General features: G+C 46.1%; 1 protein-coding gene across 2 annotated transcripts in view; it reads right to left on the reverse strand.

The window, feature by feature from the left end:
• Positions 1 to 5,239: 5,239 nt before the first annotated feature.
• Positions 5,240 to 18,703, reverse strand: part of KLHL3 (kelch like family member 3) — a 63,861-nt gene continuing 50,397 nt past the window's right edge. For both annotated transcript variants that reach the window (XM_044454525.1, XM_044454524.1), the window contains 4 exons: positions 18,473 to 18,601; positions 16,580 to 16,720; positions 7,837 to 7,980; positions 5,240 to 6,544 (listed from right to left, as the gene is read on the reverse strand). In XM_044454525.1, the coding sequence (XP_044310460.1) occupies positions 6,516 to 6,544; positions 7,837 to 7,980; positions 16,580 to 16,720; positions 18,473 to 18,601 (443 nt within the window). In that variant the 3' untranslated portion in view covers positions 5,240 to 6,515. The remainder of the gene's footprint in view (positions 6,545 to 7,836; positions 7,981 to 16,579; positions 16,721 to 18,472; positions 18,602 to 18,703) is intronic.

The following is an 18,703-nucleotide window of genomic DNA, read 5'->3' on the forward strand; positions in this document are numbered from 1 at the left end:
AGAAGATCCAAGAATCCTCGAGAATTATCTTATAAAAATAGCAACATTAAAATTCGCTAGCTCTAAAGCTCTATTTTCAGCCCTATAAAAAGGCAATCTTTGAAAGGATCTGGCTCAGATGCTCAGGATCGGCACAGTACAAATATTAAAAATGTACACATAATGTAAGATATTTCAAAAGCAATTTAAAGGGGCTATTGCAGCTGCTTGTTGTGTAGCAATTATTAATATTGCATAGCTGGAAAATGAGGTCATTTGACTTGCATTAACCCTGCAAGTTTACACATGGAAGGAGTGACATATACCATTTGCTAGGTATGAGGCTCTTGGCTGTGCCAAAGCCATTTATACATGTCCTGACTGTTTATGAACTGCTAGTACTCTATACGGCCTTGGAAATATAGGGGCCATTCTAGAATACAGCTAGGCCAATTAGCTCAAAAATGTACTGGCTGTCAGTTATAAAATATGAGTGACACACACTTTTGGTGGTGAAGGGGACAAAATCTATTCATTCTCAGTGTATGTGCATCTGTGACAAGATCTGAATAATCAAATGAGGTGAGGATGTCTCCTTAGTGCTTAAGTGATACTTCCATTAATAACAAGGGGTGGTAGCATCATTGCATTTAAATGGTATTGAGTAGTCATATTGTATTCTCTACATGGAGGTAACTGGAAGCATCTTCAACCTGCTGAACAAGCCACATCTCTTAGAAATCAAGTGAAATCCTACACAACTCTACTCCAAAGTCAGTCCACTGGGCTTACGCCAAAGTAATTATTAGGATTTCATCTCAACCCTAAAAATTACTGGGCCAAATCCAATAATTTCCACCCACCAGTACCAGTAGACACTGTTGGCTGCACAAAATCTTCTGCTGGAGATTGGGAGATTTCGGGAGTAAAGGGGCACAGGGGAAAGAGTGAGAGAGGAAGTCCTATTGTCTGAATGGAAGTAGATTTGTGCAACACCAGATGTGGTTGGCTGCCAACCTGCAGAACAACTTCACACTACTTCCATACAACCTAGCAGTGGAGCAGAGATATTCCATACAGCAAACAACCTAGCAGTGGAGCACAGATATTCCATACAGGAGCAGTATTCGTATCAAGCCAGCATATTGTATAAGCATTGCACTCAAACATAGACACCGGAGGCTGAATGCTGTAGGGCAGGATTCCCCATACAGAACGCATAACCCATAAACAGGTCTTTATGAAAGGTTTCCCCACCCTAACACTGGAAGCAAGTTGTTCTTGGCTTTAAACTGAATCCCACAGGGAAGGGAGAAGTACACCTGGGGGTAACAACAGACAAAGGCTTATGCACCACAACAGAGAGAGCAGCTCTAACAGTGCCCAATAATAGTCTTCTAAAAAATATAGGAAGAAAGCTAGAGTATAAAGCACTTGGTCTTCGATGTCTATATACTAATGCCAGGAGTACAGAAACAAACAGCATGAGCTTGAACTCTTAATACAGGAGGGTGAATATGACCTGATAGGTATACCTGAAACTTGGTGGGATGACTCCCATGACTGGAATTCAACAAGTGAATCATATAAATTGTTCAAGAAGAACAGAAGGAGCAGAAAGAGAGGCAGAACTGCACTATATTCTAAACATACATATCTCTGCACAGAAATACAGATGCATGAGCTTGGAAGCCCCATCAAGAGTATTTGAATTAATATATTGGAACAAGGAAGAAAAGGAATACAGTAGTGGAGTCTATTACCACCCACCGAGTCATGGAGAAGACAAGGATGAAACTTTTGAAAAGCAAATTGCCAGTGTTTCATGATGTTCTTATTAAGGGGGACTTCAGTTGCTCTGATACCTGTTAGGAGATAAATTCTGCCAAACGTGGCCCCTCGAAGAGATTCCTAACATGTATTACTGATAACCGCTTCCAACAGAAAGTGGAAGAAGGAACAAGAGGAAAGGCTGTCCTTGACTTGATTGTAACCAACAGGGCAGACCTAATGGTGGCAACAGGGACTCTGGGGGAAAGTGAGCATCCCATACTTCAGCTCTTGATTCTAAAGGAAGCAAAAGCCAAATATAGTCAAACATGTTCCCCAGATTACAAGAAAAGCAATTTTAATAAACTCACAACAATGATAAGTAAACTCCCATGGCAAGTGATTCTAATGAGAAAAGGAGTCCAAGCCCAATGGGAATTAAAAAAAAAAAAGGAAATTCCAAAGGCACAATTCCAACGCAGAAAAAGAGTAAAAGACCACAGAAGTCCATGTGGCTTTGAGATGATCTGAAAACAAAAAGGACATGTATGGGAAGTGGAAGGAAGGCCAGGCTGCAAAGGAAGAACACAGGTAGGATGGAATTGCAGAGATGGCATCAAGAAGACTAAAGCTAGGAATGAACTGAGACTGGAGAGGGATGCTAAAAGCAACAAAAAGCCTTCTTCAGATATGTCTAAAGTAAAAGATAAATGAAAGAAATGGGGTAGGGGGTCAACTACTCAATGTGGATGGCAAAATGAAAACAGGTGACAGAGAAAATACGGAAGTGCTCCATTCCTATTTTGGCTCAGTCTTCTCCCAAACAAAAATCTATGACCTCCCTGATGAAGGGGAAGTACAAGCTGAAGGAGCAGGATGGCAGCTCAAAACTGATAGGCAAATGGTCAAGTATTACCTAATTGGGCTAAATGAGTTCAGATCTCCAGGACACAATGAGCTCTACCCAAGAATCATAAAGGAGCTGGCAGAACTCTCAGAACCACTGTCTATTAACTCTGAGAACTCATGGAGGACAGGAGAAGTGCCAGATAACTGGGGAAGGGTTACTGTTACCCCTATCCTCAAGAAACGGAAAAGAAGAACATGTGAGTTACAGACCACTCAGTCTAACATCAATCCGCGGGGAAATTCTGGAGCAGATCCTAAAGCAGTCACTCTGCAAACACCTTGCATTTAATGCAGTGATTACTAGAAGCCAACATGGATGTCTCAAGAACAAATACTGACAGACTAATCTGATTTCATTTTCTGAACTGGGTAACCTCCCTGATGGACTGTGAGAATGCTGTGAACATAGTATATCTTGACTTTAGCAACATTTTTGACAAAGTTCTCCATGGTCTCCTGATTAGCAAACTAGGTAAAGGTGGGCTAGGTGGAACAATGATCAGATGGATTCACAGTTGGCTGCAAAATCAAACTCAAAGAGTGCTCCTCAATGGCACCTTCTCAAACTGGGAGGAGGTAACGGGAGGTACCACAGAGTTCCGTTCTGGGCCCAGTGCTCTTCAGTATTTTTAAGGCTGGGTTTAGAAGAGGACATGCAGGGAATTACATATTATCATATTTGCCGATGACACAAAACTGGGTGGGATACCAAAAGAAGATTCCAGGTAATCTTGATAGGGTGGAGAGCTGGGCTGAAAGCAACAGAATGTAATTCAATAGGGACAAGTGCCTAGTTCTGCACCAAGGGGAAAAAACCTAATGTATCATGGCAAAATGGGCAATACTTGGCTCAACAGCACTGCGAGGGAGAAGGATCTTGGAATTGTTGCAGATCACAAGTTGAAGATGAGTCAACAATGTGATGTGGCTGCAAAAAGGACAAATGCTATTTTGGGATGCAGAAATAGATGTATCACTTCCAGATCACATGAAGTACTACTTAGTCAGCCCTCCTTAGGTTCATCAGGAGTACAGTGTCCAGTTCTGAGCACCACAGTTGAAGAAAGATGAAGGCAAGCTGGAAAGGGTTCGGAGGAGGGCAACGAGGAGGATCCAGGGACTGGAAGCCAAGCCCTATGAGGAGAGAGTGAATGAACCGGGCATGTTTAGCCTCGAGAAGAGAAGCCTGAGGGAAGATACAATAGTACTGTACAAGTACTCGAAAGGCTGTCACAAAAAGGAAGGACAAGATCTCTTCTTGTCCAGTCCAGAGTGCAGGGCACGGAATAACAGACTGAAGTTAAAATACATCAGATTTATACTAGACACCAGGAAGAATTTCTTCACTGTCAGAGCAGTACAACAATGGAACCTATTACCCTGGGAGGTTGTGGACTCTCCCGCACTAGAGGCATTTGAGATGCAACTGGACAGCCACCTGAGAGGGATGGTTAAGTTGGTGTCCTGGGGTCAGCAGGGGGCTGGACTTGATGGCCTTCTGGCCTCTTCCAACTCTACTGTTCTATGATTCCATGGCAGAAATCATAAAGGAGAAACTACATATAGAAATGGCTATATTTCTCTTTTTCAAAAGACACAGATGTCGAGCAGACAACAATCAATGATCTGCATGAATCTGCTTTAAAGAGCAATCATGATTTTGCCACGTGCGTTCTTTAACTGTATTTTGATAGTACAGCATCTGTGCCAGAGTACCAAAAGTATCAAAATTCTCAGAAGAGACTTTATGAAAACTGTCATTTTGTTTTCAAATCTAACAATGGATGAAAGCCCTTAAGTCTTACCTTCTTAACACTTACTGAAATGCAAGCTCAATTTTATTTTCTGCTTCACTATTGATATTTGACAATTGTGTTAAATTATAGAAAAGTTATTTGCGTGAGAAATAAAGTATTCTAATGTTAAAAACACCAATACACCCATGCAATGCGGGGGCCAAGGAGGAAGAAAATGAATATTTTCCTATTCATTTTTTCCACTAAAGTTTTGGTTTCCATTATATACTCTGGAATCACTGGAAGCTGCATTAATCATTTTCTAGGAGGAAATTTACTTTAAGTTTGATGATGGTTTTGAACACAAAAGAAACCACAGGGTTTTAGATATGCCTAAAGCTTCTTAGGGCAGGCTCCTAGCACTTACACCCTCAATACTAATAAGCCCCTGAATTCAGAGGCTTCCATGCATCCAATGCAGAGCAGGAGCAGCAGCAAAGGTGATTCCCACCCCGCTGCAGCTCATTCTCTGCATTCAGTGAGATGGCTGATTTTGCATCTTAGGAGTCCCAGCCTTCCCCACTCCCTGCTTCTTTGTCTCCCCACCCCCGTCTCTGTTTTCTAACCTTGAAGAGGCAGTCAATGCAGTTTCTTCCATGCTGGCTGCTGTGGGGAACCAGGACCGAACTGTTTCCAACCTCAGATCTGGGAATCCAAATTATCCTGCGCCGCCATGCCCTCGCCGTGATATCTAAGCTCACTCCCCCTGCTGGATTTGGAATTCCTTATGTTCAAAACTAACTTAGTTCTCTTTGCTAATTAGACAATATGTTTTAGACATCAAGTAACATTTTTAAGCCAGCTATAATAATGAAAATATGGAGAACAATAAAAGGACAGTTAAGAAAAATGGGTGGAATTAAACAATCATATGGTGGAAGCATTTAAGACACTTAAAGGTTTTAAATATCATCTTGGACCACGAATGGTGTTTGGCCAAATGCATGAGAGGTATATGCAGGTATAGGTGGAACCCAGTCCAGTCTAATCTCAACTCGGTCAGGATTTACAATTACTTTTCCAGACAGACTGCTAGCCATCCTGTGTGTGATCCTGAAGTCCCATTTGCTCAGATAGGCTTGTCCAGAGTTCTCTCAAAACCATTATTCTTGGCAATATCATCTTTGCGCGCCACACCCTGATGGAGCTTTTAGAGCTGGGCTGGAACTCTAAATCCACGACTGAATTCCATGAGTGTTGGAGGAGAATTAGACGTGACCAGAGCGGATTCTTTCAAATCAACTACAAGGACCTAAATGTCCCCTTAAAAGAGGTGTGTGAAGCTTGGATTTTCTGAATTGTTTGGCAATAAACAAGAGACACAGTATCTAGACTCCCCTTTCCTTGAGCGAAATTCATTCTGAAGTGCCCTGCAGAACACTATGCTTCTATGGGGTTGTTAGTCTTTGGGTAGTTGAAGTATGCCTCCACCCCAGAGAAGGAGCTGCTCATCTGATCCTGTATGTGAATGCAGTTCTATGCAAAAGATGGAAGTCACAGAGTGCATACCTCCCGTGTCCTGAATCGCAGTTACAAAGTCCAACTAGTGTATGTGCACAAAATGGGGCCAATACACTGTATGAGCAGAGTTCCCAGTGTATTCCTCTGACCTGTTTGTAGGCCAGGTTCTTTTGAAGGGCATTGCAAAATTCCAGTCTCAGTAGATTTGTCTAAAGGTGTAATTACAGGAAATGCCTTCTAGCACATATAGTGTGTATGCAACTTCAGTAGTGAAGTATTCCAAAGTATTGTTTCTCCCTCTTACATGCCATAAAGAAACATTTCCTCTCTTGAGAAATTCACTTCAAACTTAGTCCCAGCTGTACATAAAACAGCGGATTGCACCCAAAAAACCCCACTCAACCGACACGTTATTTCACGTTCACAGCAGGGTTTTCATACTGATGCACTGCTATTGCTGAGCAGAGTTAGGTGGTCTTAGCATGTGCTGGGCATGCTGGCAGTGCAACAACAGAGTGGCAGTTAAGATACCAGGATCTTCCAAAATCCACCAAGTTATACAGACACAGTTTGTCATCTTTGCTTTCATATGAATTGCTGTCACAATGGTTTATGGATCACAGCTACACCTGCAAAGGAAGAGAAAAGCACATGTGCAGTCAATAATTTCTAGACTTAGGAGAATGCCCAAGATCCAAAGATTTGAGTTGTTCATAATTCTGCCTGTAACAACTACACAGCAGGCAGAATTTAAAGAGTCCTACAGTTCTCCCAGTCCATTTTTTAAGCAACAAACAGTGATTCCCCCCACCCCTTGGGAGGAAGATGAGGAAGGTGCATGCCAGCACAGCAAATGAGTTTTTGTTATTTTCATGTATGTAAAGTATTTTGAAAGCTCATGTGTGTAAAATCAGGACAGACAGAGCAAGAGGCTGCAGCAACCACAGCTTGGAAGGATCTTTCTAGATCTAAAAAGTACACAATAGTTCCTTCTTTGATAGGTCCATTTTTCCTCCCCCACCCCAATCTTGCTGTGTAAAGCTAGAGATCTCTACACAAAAGTAAACTTCACTTGATCTCCTCTCTCCCTGCACCACCCTGATTTCTCAGTTGTAGTTACTCAGACATTACACCCCTCTTTTGGGGATGCTCTGTAAATATGGAAAAGGGTATATTTTGGATGCCCAGACTTTGCTTTCTAAGAGACATGGAGAGAGGGTTGTGGAAGGCTCTGCTCATATAAAGATACATGTCTACTATGTTGAAGCTAAGCAGCCCAGGGGCTAGCCTGAGCTTAGGGGGAGACCACCCGGACATCCCATATGGCCATCTGGAGTTCCACAATGGGAGAAAGGTGGAGATTATATATTTTTATATATATATATATATATATATATATATATATATATATATATATATATATTATTTTTATATATATAAAAATGCTTTCAGAACTTGTCCCTCTCCTCCAAAGACTGCCTTTCTGTATGGCATGGAGAATCTCCTGTCTTACTTTAATTATTTTCATGGCTATTATGGTTGAGTGGATTCTTCCCACCAACTCATCATCACAGAGTCATGAGTCTCCATAGATCAGAATTTGTTGCTGGAACAAGAATATGTGTGTACAAAACAGTACTTCTGTGTGATTCCCTGACAAATGCCCCTCTATTTGTGTTGCGCCTCGGTTTTCTCCTTCTCTGGAATGGGTTACTGACTACTGAGGATTGCGCCAAGGGGTTCCACCTCTTGGTCCCCTTTGTTCCATGGCTGACCTGCCTTTGCTTCCCCACTCAGATGGGCCACTGGAGAGTTCATGGCCAAAGCGCTGGCTCCCTGCCAAGAGCTCCCACAAGTATCTAGGCAACAGGGACTGCCCTGCCCATCACTCGATTGCCTCCAGGCTCAATTTGCCACTTACCTGCATAACTTCTTCCAGTGCTCATATTGGTTGGTAATAAGGTCCATTTATCAGTGACTGGGTTGTAGTATTCTACAGATGCCAAATTGCAGGAACCATCATCTCCTCCAACCACATAGAGAAGTCCATTCACTGCACACACCCCTGGGACAAAAATATGCTCTTCAGGCCTTCACAGTGCTAGCATTGTGCCTAGATACCCAACCGTCATTGGCATGTTTGCTGATATCAGGATACTTTTAAAAAACTCAATTTTCATAAGCTGTTCTTATGACTATTTAGGAGTGTGGAAATTTTGTAATTTGTTACATATCCATCTCATTAACACTCACTGGTGGGCAGGGTTTTCAAAAACATGTTTTGCTGCCACCTGCCCACAGGAGGACACCACTTCACTCCTGACACACTCAGAAAGTTCTGGAACAAGGAGGCATCCTGGGAATTCTGGGAAAATAAATGGTGGCCATCAGAAGGTGGCACCAAGAAGACCTCTATTTGGGACAAAGTAAGCCCATTCGTAAGTTCAAAGAATGAGAGATGGTTAACAAACCCAACAGGCTTTGCATGCAGAAAGTCCCAACATGAACTCACAAGCTCTCCATGGAGGGCTGGGAAAAACTCCTGCTTGAAACTCTTAACAGGTGCTGCCTATCAGGGAGCACTACAGACAACTGGCACCATTTCTGACTGCTGGCTATGCTGGCCAGTGCTGAGGGGAGCTGCCATTCAAAGCATCCAGAGGACCACAAGTTGCTCACCCTTGTACAGACATACTGAGCCAATGTATGATCAGTACAGAGCACACTTCCCACAATCCCATTCCAATCCACCGAATGCTCCTGCCATTTGCTTTGCAAAAAAATGAAACGATTCAGCCCCATTTAGTTCTCTTTTTGACTAATCTTGAAAAAGCAGGTTGCTTACCTGTAACTGATGTTCTTCGAGTGGCCATCTGTGCAGTCACACATATGGGTACTGCACCTGCACAGTGCCTGTGGCCGGAAGATTGGTAGCTAACGGTTTTTGGTGGGAAGCTCTGCTCCCCTCCCCCCTGTGGCCTATACAGAGCGGAGCGTCCGCCATTTTGTTCAGTCTTTGCGACCGAACGTACGATCTCTTAATAATTTTAAATCTTTTTTTTTTGTTTTTTGTCGGTACCGTAAAAATGGGGGATGGTCGGTACCAAAGATGCCTTCTCATCGACACTGAGCTGTCAATGCGTCCACTCACCGACACCAAGCGGAGCCAGCGGGTGGGTTGTGTGACTGCACAGATGGCCACTCGAAGAACATCAGTTACAGGTAAGCAACCTGCTTTTCTTCGTCGTGGCCTCTGTGCATCACACATATGGGTAGATTAACAAGTTTACCATCAAGGAGGAGGGAAGGTGTCCTCAGTGAAGAACAGAGAGTACAGCTCTACCGAAGGAGCAGTCCCGTCGAGCTCGAACATCGAGACGGTAGTGCCTGGCGAAGGTGCAAGGGTTCGCCCAAGTAGCAGCTCGGCAGACGTCATCAATCGGGACCCCCACTGCGAACGCAGACGAGGTTGCAACAGCTCTAGTAGAATGGCCGCGGGGAACTGAAGGCAGTTCGAGCTTAGCTAACTGATAGCACAAGACAATAGTGTGGACTATCCACTTAGAAAGTCTCTGTGGAGTGACTGGATCGCCCTGATCCCTAGTAGAATATTTGATGAATAGTCTATTGGATCGCCGAATAGACTCCGTCCACGATCGGTAGAAGGCTAAGCAACGGTGAACATCAAGTGAGTGCAACGATCTTTCCAAAGGGGTCGACAGTGATGGGAAAAAAGCAGGCAGCACAATGTCTTGTCCTGTATGGAAAGGTGTAGACACTTTGGGTAAAAAAGACGGGTCGAGGTGTAAAACGACCTTCTCTCTGTGTAAGTTTAGATAAGGAGGGTCTATTCGAAGAGCGCAAAGTTCACCGGCCCTCTGGGCTGAAGTGACAGCTACAAGAAACGCTGTCTTCCAAGAAACCAATTGCAGATCCACCGTCGCTAAAGGTTCAAAGGGGGCCTTCATAAGGGCCTGCAGAACTACAGAAAGGCTCCATGTGGGCATAACCAGTCTAATTGATGGGTTAAGATTATATAGTCCCCTCAAGAATCTCTTGAGGATAGGATGAGAAAACAGAGGTGATCCTTCGACTAATCCACGGTGGTAGGCTATCACGGCTGTATAAATTTTAATGGACCACGGCTTCAATCCGGAATGGTGAAATTCCAGAAGGAACTGAAGAATTTGTTCAATAGATGAGAGGAATGGAGAGAACGAACGCGACTCGACAAAGGTGGAAAAACGTTTCCATTTAGCCTTATATGACCTCCTTGTAGATGGCTTTTAGGCAGAGTCGAAGATATGCTGAATATCAGGGTGCAAAAACGTCGGATTCGAATTCAACGGGTCTTGTCTCGAACTGGATGGTGCAGAGAGATCAGAGAAAGGGGAAGCACCCGAGTGATTCGACAATTGGATCCGAGGTGGATGAAGTCATCATCGGTACCGATAGATTAACAGAAGTTGTCGGATTCGTAACTCTCGAAACCGTCATCGGTATCGATGGAACGTCAATCATCGAATTCGCCACGCTATTAGGTTCAATGAGAGCAAGTCTGGGTGGCGAAGTGTGCCGTCCACCTGCGTTATAAGATATGGGAGCGATGGAAGATGAAGAAATTCCCTGTGAGAGATGTCGAGTAGTTTCGCAAACCACGCTTGATGTGGCCACCAAGGGGCAGCTAGTATCTCTGATGCCCGGTCGTGCACGATCTTTGCTATGACCTTCATCAGAAGAGGGCTCGGAGAGAAGGCATAGAAATGCATGTTGTTCCAAGGGATCATGAATGCGTCCCCTAGGGACGCGTGTCCGATTCCCGCTCTTGAGCAGTAAGCCTCGCACACCCTGTTCTGTTGGGTAGCGAATAAGTCCACATCAGGGAACCCCCAGTGCCTGAAAAGGTGGTTGCACGTACGAGGGTCCAGTTTCCACTCGTGAGAGGTGAACATGTGCCTGCTGAGAAGGTCCGCGTGCATGTTGTCTATGCCAGCCACATGAACAGCCATCAGCGCAATGTGTCTCTGAATGCACCAGTCCCAAATTTCCATCGAGAGTCTGGCTAGAGTTGGTGACTTCGACCCTCCTTGTTTGTTCAGATGAAAAACGGTCGCTATATTGTCCAAGGTTATCTGAACGATCTGATGATGAAGGAGGTCCTCGAAAGAACGGAGGGCCTTGAAGACTGCCAGTAGCTCCAGGAAGTTGATATGATTCGTGGATTCTAGACGATTCCACGTACCCTGGGTAGATAGGCCAGGGCATATCGCTCCCCATCCTAGGAGAGACACGTCGGTGCTGAGGGTTATCGTAGGAGATCGCGCCCTGAAGGGGACTCCTAGTGTAAGATTGGTCGGTTTCAGCCACCAGCGCAGAGAGTGGAGCACGGAAGATGGGATCCGAATCAGTTTGGACTGTGGCTCTCTTTGAGGGTGATACACCCTGTTGAAAAATAGTTGTAGCGAGCAAAGCCGAAGTCTGGCATGTGGAACCACAGCAACTGAGGACGTCATATGTCCCAGGACCCTCCGGATAGACCTCGCCGCGACCGTTCCCTCTCGTCGGATTCGATGGATAAGGCGAGCAAGAGTCTGTTGTCTGTCCTGCGGGAGGAAAGCTTTCTCCTACATTGAATCCAAGCGGGCTCCGATGAAGGTGAGCATCTGTGTTGGGAGAAGAGAAGATTTCTCTGTATTAATACGTAAGCCTAGGTCATCTAGTAAGGCACAGGTCTTATGGATGGCTGCCAAGAGTCCTTCTCTGGACTGTGAGACCAACAGCCAGTCATCGAGGTACGGATAAATTTGTATGCCCTGAAGGCGTAGGAAGGCACAGACAGGAGCCATGCACTTGGTAAAAACTCTCGGAGCCGTAGCCAGTCCAAAAGGTAAAACTGTGAACTCATAAAGTTGGCTTGCAATCGCAAAACGAAGGAAATGCCTGTAATTTGGGTGAATTGAAATGTGGAAGTAGGTGTCCTTCAAGTCCAGTGAGGCGAACCAATCCTCTCTCCTTAACAACAGCAAAATGTTCTGAAGGGTAGTCATACGAAACTTTCTTGGTACAATAAATGTATTTAAGTTCCATAGATCCAAAATCGGACGTAGACCACCATCCTGCTTAGGGACCGTGAAGTATCTGGAATAGAATCCGTGAAGTCCGTCAGATGGAAATACTTAATGAATCACTCCTTTACGGAGAAGTTGACGTATTTCGTCGAGGAGTACCGGTGAGCATACAGCAGACCAGATCGGACTCGAAGGAGGAACGATGTCAAATTCTATTCAATAGCCGTGTTGAACAATGGATAATACCCACCGGTCAGATGTGATGGACTCCCAAATGGGGAGTCGGCTTCGAAGCCGATCCCCAAATGGGAGGGGGGTGGGTATTGAAGGAGTGTGAGGAATGGTTCGCCAGTCCCATCAGCATTGCCTCCGATTGTCAAAACGATGGTGGCCCTGCTGGAAACACTGTTGGGGCTGAGGACGGTGTCGCTGCTGTTGTTGTTGCTGGCGGTGTTGAGGCTGCTGTCTCGGTTGGTAGGATTGCCTGTAGGATGGACGATTCCAGGACCACTTACGTCTAGTGTGAGACTGGATCTCCATCCTGCGTGCCGTCATCCTCGATTCATGGAGCTTCTTGAGCTTATGGTCGGTTTGAGAATAGAAAAGCCCGGATCCATCAAAAGGTATTTCCTCTATCCGCCGCTTGGTTTCTTCCGGGAAATTACAATTACGGAGCCATGTATGCCTCCAAATGGAAACAGCACCGACCAAGGCCCGGGAGTCAGTATCCATGTGGTGCCTTGCCGTGGATAACTGCTGCACTGCGACCTGCATGGCTTCCTTGATCAGGACCTTCGCGAGATCACCCTGGTGGTCTGGGAGAGTGGAGGCGACGTTGTGGAGGCGCTGTATAATAAAATATTGATATCTCACCAACGTCGACTCATAATTTGATATGCGAAGTCCCAAGCCCGAAGCAGCATAGACTCGCCTGGCCAGAGAGTCTATTTTTCGGCCCTCTTTATCTCTCGGTGCCGTGTGTCCTCTCGCCTCTCTGCCCTGCGAGGATTCGACGACCACAGAGTTCGGTTTTGGGTGTTTGAGAAGGAAGGGAATATCCTCTTCCCAAACCCTGTACATCGACTCATACCTCCTGGACGTCGGCTGAGGATGTGATGGCAGGTCCCAGGGCTGCGTCATCGCCTGCCGCAAGGAGGTTATGAGCGGCAGAACGATAGATGTCGATTGCTCCCCGCGGATGACGTCGTAAAACTTGTCCGTCGACGGTCCCGGGTGCTGGGCAGCATCGATGTCCAGGGACTGGACAAGTCTCGACATCAGCTCCGCGAAGGAGACGTGGGACTCGTCGGGTGACACAGGACCCTGGGATGTCACAGCGATGTCCGGGGAGGTTGAGTCGACCTCCGAGTCAGCCGAATCGGCACCATAGTAGGGTGGGGCCGAAGATGACGACTCTGCCAGCGAGAAGGAGCGGCTGCTTCCACTTTGTGGGGATCGAGGTGGCACCCGCCTCGAATCCACTGATCGCGGTTGGTCGCTGGGTGGAGATGATCGTGCCCTGGGAGCAGGGTAGTACCGTACAGAGAGCGGATCACCCCAAGTATGGTAGTAAGGGCGACACCAACTCTCCGGGCGTTGCTCTACCGAGCGGCTCCTCCGGCTCCCTGGTGGGGACAGGCCAACATCCGTTTCCATCGTCACCGTAGGCATGGGTGTCGGTGACCTCACCCTAGGAGGGGAGTCTTGGATTTCCCCATCAGAAATTGAACCCCGTAGAGTTGGAAGGGGTGCAGGTGGGAGGTCAACCGAACGGCGGGAGACCCTTGAGGGGTAACCCGCATAGCCTCCTGGAGGACCAGTTCGGGTGGGGTCGGTATCGTAACCGCCACTGGTGCCAAGAGTCCCATCGGTTCCGAATTCCGATTTCGGGGATGGTCCAAAGTCTTAGACTTTTTTGGAGGCTTGGAGACCTTCTCCTTTCTGGCCTGCCGACTTCTCTTTGGCGTGCTTCCGCTTTTCATGCTTCTTTTTAGGTGAAGCAGAGGGGGCCACCGAAGCAGACGCACCTTCGTCCGAAGGCCGTGAGGGTGGGGCCACAGAAGCGGAGCCAGGTTTTAGGACGGTGATGAGCAGGTCTGACTGCATCAGAGCCCGATCCCAAAGGAGCCTCCGAAGCCGGTTTTCATGGTTCTTCCTGGCCTGCTTGGAGAAGGCCAGGCATTGCACACATTTATCCATCCTATGCCCCTCTCCCAGGCAGAGGAGGCATAGGTCATACGGGTCAGTTGGTGCCATTTTTGACCCGCAATCCGCGCATTTGCGGAAAGCCGCTCACTGTGCCATCGCAGAAGAAGAGGAAGAAAAGAGAGATAGTGAAGAGGATATATATTGATAGATCAAAAGAAGAAATAATGAGAGAAAGCTACCCAGAATAATAAGCTGGGAACAAGGAGAGGAAAAAACTAGGATAAGGGACAATTCGAGAACGAGGTAATAGTCGAAGCGAAAATCGAAAGTGGCATGAGGCACAGTGAACGGTGGTTGCAAAGACTGAACAAAATGGCGGACGCTCCGCTCTTTATAGGCCACAGAGGGGAGGGGAGCGGAGCTTCCCGCCAAAAACCGTTAGCTATCAATCTTCTGGCCACAGGCACTGCGCAGGCGCAGTACCTGTATGTGTGATACACAGAGGCCACGACGAAGAATGAACAGATACCCATTTTTTAGACTATTTGGGCATGGTTCAAGGTACAGACTGGGTACTGAACATGTTAGAGGACAGTGTGCAGTCCTGGATTCCCTGTACGTGACAGAATACAACAGGAGGCGAAGCTTCAGCCCCTAAACTCCTTGATGGCATCCAGTCCCAGTCCACACTCATTTCGCTGTTCTCCATGCACTGTAACTGAAGCTCCTCCTCAGAACTGTTCTAGGTGAGTCTAGGTGGGCAGGAACACAAGGAGGGTCAAAGTCTTTGTCCAGTTTTAGGTGGACTGTCAAAGCGCTTTTAATACTCTTTAATATTTGGGTGGTATTAGCCCTAGCCCCAAATTTTTAAGATTCTTTCCTACTCTTAATTCTAGCGTGATGCTTTACAGCAGGAGTGCCAAACCGCTTCTAGCCTAAAGGCCAATTCAATTTCAGAGAAGCTCTTTGAATCCACATTGCAGTGGTGTGCAGGGCCAAAAACAAAGGCAGGAGTGTCCAAATATACCCACATATTTTCCCAAAGATGCCATTCTATGAATGTTGAAAAAGAAAAAAACAGCCCTACAAGCCCAACATTTGCCAGCCAGCATGGATGCAAGTTGTAGGATTTTTGTCTTGTCTACACATGCATAGGACTGTAGCCTAAAGCTCTTGTTAAGTTTTAGGAGAGGCATTTAAACTTGGAGAGAGGAATCCAGGGGCAGCATCCACCATAAGATTGTTCAGATCTTCCTTTCTTAGTCTATGGAGGCAGTCCAACCTCAGAAGGGGCATGGAAGACCTGGCCCTCCTCCCCTGCCCACTATCAGCTGGCATGGAAAGAACACAGCCTCTGAGGTCAGAAAAGTGTCCCTGCAAAAGGAAGGAAGCATGTGTTCTAGTGGGCAGGGGACGGAGATCAGAGAGACCAAAGTATGAGTTATCCTAAGCCTTCTCCAAAATCCTCCCTTCCTCAATAGAGAGTCCAAAAAGCCCATAAAACTGGATCCACAGGGCAGGTGGATGGGAAAATAAAGATACTGAAGTGAAGACAACTTTGAGTTTGCCTCCACTTCCAATTCTATCAGTCATGTCCTTGCATGTCCCCACCCTGCAGAACCAACACAAAAGGGGGGAATCCACCAAACAGTTGGTGGTTGGTGAGAAAGGCAGTGCCAATCCCTGGCAGGCTGAATTTGGCCCATGGTCCATGAGGTCTGACAAAGCTTTAATTTTTTTCCAAATTTGTAAAAATTGCTTTATAAATGGATTTGGGGGCTCGATTTATGCTGAAATGCTCATAAATATACAAATAGATACAAAGAAAGAAAAAGGGTGTGGATGGGGGAGCAGGAAAGGATGGGAGAGTAGGAAATGTGCCGTGTACAAAAGTCTCTACGGCTGGACTTGGAAGTCCTATAAAATAAACACATAAATTTACTTTGGCTTTTGTGCACTCTATTGACAAGCTCTCTATTGTCCATGGTCATATTTTTATTGTATTCTATAGTGACATTACTGTTCCACTCACAGCTATTGCACATCACTTGAGGGATGTTTTAAGAGTACTCTGAATACCCAAACAAGCAGATTGTCTGTTCTGCATGCAACCACAAGAGACAGAAACGTGTTCTTAAAATGAAAACGGATGCCCTGGAAATTATGTTCCACACTGGATGCCAGATTCCTTGCTGAACACCAGAGCTCCAGCAGACTTAAATGAATAGATTCTTATATACAATCTAGTCACTATGTTTAAAGACACATCAAACCAACCTCTCTTCAAGCATGTAGATATTACTCCTTAAAACAAAATGAGATGAATGCAAAATAAATAGAAATTACCTTTTTATAGGTGTTTTGTTTAATATAAAGTTAACTGCTCTAAAAGACTGTTTATATGTGAAAAGGGGCATATAAATGTTTGGCAATATATGAAATACATACCTGCATTTCTCCTACACATATTCATGTCTGCCACTTGTTTCCAGCTATTTGTTCCAGGGTCGTACACTTCCACACTTTTCCTCACCAAAGGACCATCATGTCCTCCAGTCGCATAGAGCTGTCCACTCAGCACGCCGACACCTACAAAGCAGAGCACAGTTTCCACCCAAGGCTTACAGTGCCCTCGTCATAAGTTCCAGCTCTGTATTCAATCCGGAATTTCTTTGCCACTCCTATCTTCTAAACTGCTCCATTATGACAAAGGCTTATGAGATGAACAAAAGTCCCCTAACCCTGGACAACAAAGAGAAACAGAAAGCCCTCCCTGTCAAGTGGAGGACAAGGAGCCCCTCCCCTCACTAATGTCATCTGGTCTTGATCCCCACCCACTTTTCTTTCCTCTGTCCAGAAAGAGCACAAGAGACAGACTCCATGCCTCCCTCTGCGTGGGAAAAAGGCCTCCGCCAACCCTTGGAGGAGCAGCTGGCTTGGTTGGGGTGTGGCACACCAACTGCCTCTGCTGGCACTTACAAGAGTGGCTTCTCCAAGAGCTGGCTGAGTTGCCAGTTTCGTGACCGGTTTCCCTTCCCAGCTGCGAGGACAGGGTGCACAAAAGTGAGCGCCTGCTCTTCAGCAGGGAAGCAGCGAGCAAGGAAATCTCTGCTCTTCGCTGTGATCGTGGCAAGAGTGCATGAAGGCAATTGTCCAGCTGGCAATCTTCTGCTGCCTGCCACCCTGGTTGGGAGACAGAGTGGCGTGCAAAGGAATTCCTGCTGTTTTCTCCCATCACTGAGCAGGGATTCCTCCAGGGGATGGGCTTTGAGCTCCTGGCAGGCCCACAGGCAGCTGGTGAAGCTCTCCAGGTTGGATAAGGCCTACAAGCTAAAGGTCCCCCATTCCTGAGATGAACCAATAAATGCTGTGCCTGCCTCACTGGCCAACTAGGGAACACACCTGAGCCATCCATCCTGCTAGAAGCAGCATAGAAATTAAAGGTACACATTAGAACTGGGCAACGCAAGGCAACCTTGAACATGAAAATCCCACAGACAAAGCCAAATGCATGCCCACTTCCTTGCTTGCTTGTCAGTGCCAGTTGGGTGTGTCTGGAAAGGAATCTATGAAGACGTGCACGGACTACAGCTACTAACACTGTCTGTGTGGTAGGTCTCCTTCAGCTGGGATCACCTTGGCCACCAGCTGCTCTTAGAAGAGACCACATGTTTGGCTGGGTCTGTGCGGTTATCTGCAATAGCTTCTCCCTCCATCTGTAGACAAGACCAAAAAAGTTTCCATTTTCCTCCATCACTTGCTATCGAGTTATTTTCAACTCTTCTCTGGCAGAATGCTTCCAAGTCCTGCATTGGTCTCATGCCAGCATTTGGCCTGAAAATGAACAGAATCTATACTGGGCAGATTCCTTAAAACTAATCTCTGAGAAGACACAGTACTGGCACCAGGCACCAGGAAAGGCACACAGCGGATTTCTTTTAATGAAGTCTGAACTCTTAAAATAAATGTAGTAACTATAAATAAATGTAATAGCTATTCAAAGATTGGGTATGGAAAGAACACTCATGGGGTACTCCGATTCCACCGGTTCTGTTGAGTTCGCACAGTGACTGCTTGCATAACGAGGCTTCACACTTCTGAAAGCGATCCTGGAAATGCATGCAACTGTTCATTTCCAACTTGGGACAAATCAGCAGAGCTCCCTTCCGAGAGCCTTACTGACCTGTCCACTTCTGGAAAAGAGCAGAAATGCTATTTCTGCTCCTTCTCAGAGTTATTTTTAGAAGCATGAAATGCAGTCCTGCAAATCCCAGGGCAAAATAGGATACGAGCCAGTAAAGGGGAGGAAAAACTGAAAAGTGACAGCTGAGAATGAAATACCTGCACCACTGCGCCGAGTGCTCATATCTGAAACGTAAGCCCACTCATTTGTAGCCGGATTATACTGCTCCACAGTACTAAGGCACTGACGTGATGCTCCGTCGTAACCACCCACAGCATAGAGTTTACCTGCATGGAATGAATATGCAGCACTGACCAGTCAGAAGAGAGTGAAGGAATGCAGAGTGGCAGCATTAAGATGCTACAACCAATGCTTTCCTTTTGCTAACT

Source organism: Varanus komodoensis, unplaced genomic scaffold (genome assembly GCF_004798865.1).
Source record: "Varanus komodoensis strain SLA01 unplaced genomic scaffold, ASM479886v1 scaffold7_3, whole genome shotgun sequence".
NCBI lineage: Eukaryota > Metazoa > Chordata > Lepidosauria > Squamata > Varanidae > Varanus > Varanus komodoensis.